Raw genomic sequence first — 2638 nt, forward strand, 5'->3', positions numbered from 1 at the left:
GGGTCAGAAAGCAGACACTGAGAGAAGTAAAACCAGACACAGCTCTTTTTCTGCGTGTGTTGGCATAACCACTCCAGCATGATATTCTTGCGGTGGGAGGGAGCAGGGAAGGGATACCCATGGTGCTGTAACTTGCCTCAGAGATACTCCACTGGCAATCCAACCTGAGCATTGCAATTGATACCACCAACTCACCAACTCTCCCTTCTAAGATACGAAAATGCAGGGTATTCTATGTTAGTAAAGCAAGATTGCTGTTGGGTAATGCCTCATGCTGTCCCAAAACACTCAGTACAAGAGGACTCAAATAAGAAAAAATCAAGTAAATAAGCATTAGCCAGCATGTAACCTTAATTTGTGCCTCTGAGCTATGACTAGAAAACAGGCAGCACTCAGAAGTGAAGATGAATGACTCATTTTCTGAAAAAGCAAATTCAAGCCTCTTACCGGCATTTCCTCCCCACCCTAGAACTATTTCTCCCTGCATGTGCAGAGATAACCACCTCACAGCAGTGGACACTCACGGTTGCCATAAAGTGAAGAAATTAACTCGATTTCTATTTCTACAACAAAGAACTGCTGCTCCGTAAGTACAGCTATTTTCTCTTTTCCTTGGGGAAGTGAGGAGAGGTTTACTGGGAGCTGTTATTTATAGTGCCTTTCAGGGGAGTGTCTCAGACTTGAAGGAGATCATTACCATCCCTCGAGAGACTGGTGGTTAGGCAGAAAGCATTTTAGCCACATCTGTGGCGTTCCCCAGCCCGACCCTTACTGTGTGAATGTCAGGGTTGTGCGAACAGCAGGGGGACGTGCAGCTTGAGATTCCACGATAAGCCAGAACATCCAGCTGCTTGAAAGCTCTGGCATAACACGCTTTTCCTGTGGTGAACTGCGGGACGCGCAGCTAGGGCACATTTCAGGACTGCCTTCAGAAACACTGCACAGTAGCAGCAGTCCTCGAGCTGAAAAAATTTGGAATGGTTTTAAGTCGCCAGTCTATCAGCTGCCTGCTTTGAACATAACTTGACCAGGTACTGTATTCCTCCCTTACTATGTTGGGAAATACACTGGAAAATTTTAATGCCTATTTGGATTTTTTTTTTTTTTTCTTCTGTAGATAAAAATATCCCAAGGAAGTTTTAAAAATACTTTTCCTGTTACAACAACTTTACTCTTATACAAGACTACGAACAAAGTGAGAGCTGCAGGCTACGTGTTTACAAGTCTGTGTTTTCTTTTATCTGTATCAAGTCAACAAAATAGGAACTTTTAAAAGAAATTTTCACAGACTGAACTGTACTAAACTGAGTGGTATTAACTGTGTGACTTTTCACTGACTGCTGCCAAACTGATGCTACAAATGTATGCTGTTCTTAAGAAGAGTGTATATGAGTACACCTAAAAATATGAATATTTTTCTTATGAAAACTGGCTTGAATTGGGATTTTAGTATCTTGTAAATATTTTGTTGGAAAGGTAAAGACTGATTGTAAACTTTGAATCAATACAGGAAAACTGTTGGTAAAATATAAAAAATATGCAAGCTATTTCCCCCAGGATTATTAAAATAGATGAAGAAAGGGACAAAAAGTAAATTAATTTGGGGGAGGGATTAACAGTGGGAGAGGGAGGAAAGGGTTTTGCTTTAAGCTGAATTCAGTTCAGATAGCAGAGGGGACTGCTTGCAGTTCCTCTGCCTGGGCTCCCATCACCTTTCACTGAGGAAATGGCTTGACAGGGATAATACCAGTCAGTATAATAAAACAGTAGCTGGTTTCTGCATATTGCCTGCTATTTTACAGACAGCTTCTGGGGAAGCTCAGCCTTGAGCTCCAGGCTGTGCTTTAAATCAGTGTCTCTCTACTGTGAAACACAGGTGGTTAGTGACAACCAACTGCACTATTAAATCTGATTATTTCCAACTCCCTTTTACTTCGACTGTTTTGGAGGCTCACAGTATGCAAATGTAAAAGATGGCTGAGGTGTTCTCCAGTACTTTCCCTATAACTACTTAGGATGCAGCAAAGGCACAAACTCAAATGCAGAAAACTGAGTGTCTAGATACCAACGCTGCATCAATTCTGGTGCTTGTAAGCATGTGTTTGGATGACAGTTTTCTAAGCACAGAAATTTAATTTTTTCCATCAAAGCTTGTAGCATTGATGGATAAAATGGAAGAACTGTGGATATTAACTAAACTGCCTAATACATAATTTCTAGAAAAGAAAAATAAGTATCAAACAAACATAATTTATAAAATTGAGATGCTTGGGACAGTTTAGCCAGACATGGGATAAATTTGAAAGAAGTCTATTTTAAAGCTTTTGAACCAAACTCACTTGGCCCTTACTTCAAAGTCTTTAGTTTGTCTCACTGTCCTGACAGTGAAAGGAAAAGCCCCAGAGAAACCTCTTCATTCTCAGAGTTAAATAACAAGAGGTCATGAATTCTTCTAAGAAATTATAATTGTTGGAAAAAGATGACTAGAATTTCTACAACTAAAAATACCTCTTACAAGCCTGAGAGGAAACTTAGCACCTTATGTGAAAAAGCACAATGTTGCTACTGTCTATGATTACAGAAAAATAAATTATATTGAAGACTGGATTTTAAAAAAACTTTTATCTTTTCTGAAGAT

General features: G+C 39.6%; 1 protein-coding gene across 1 annotated transcript in view; it reads left to right on the forward strand.

Moving 5' to 3' along the window:
• The first annotated feature begins 262 nt into the window (after window positions 1-262).
• Window positions 263-2638, forward strand: part of LOC103611787 (arylsulfatase D) — an 18936-nt gene continuing 16560 nt past the window's right edge. The window contains 2 exon segments of the mRNA XM_017728506.1: window positions 263-567; window positions 570-586. Coding sequence (XP_017583995.1) covers window positions 405-567; window positions 570-586 — 180 coding nt within the window. The 5' untranslated portion in view covers window positions 263-404.

This window comes from Corvus brachyrhynchos, unplaced genomic scaffold (genome assembly GCF_000691975.1).
Source record: "Corvus brachyrhynchos isolate BGI_N302 unplaced genomic scaffold, ASM69197v1 scaffold92, whole genome shotgun sequence".
In the NCBI taxonomy this organism is placed as follows: Eukaryota; Metazoa; Chordata; class Aves; order Passeriformes; family Corvidae; genus Corvus; species Corvus brachyrhynchos.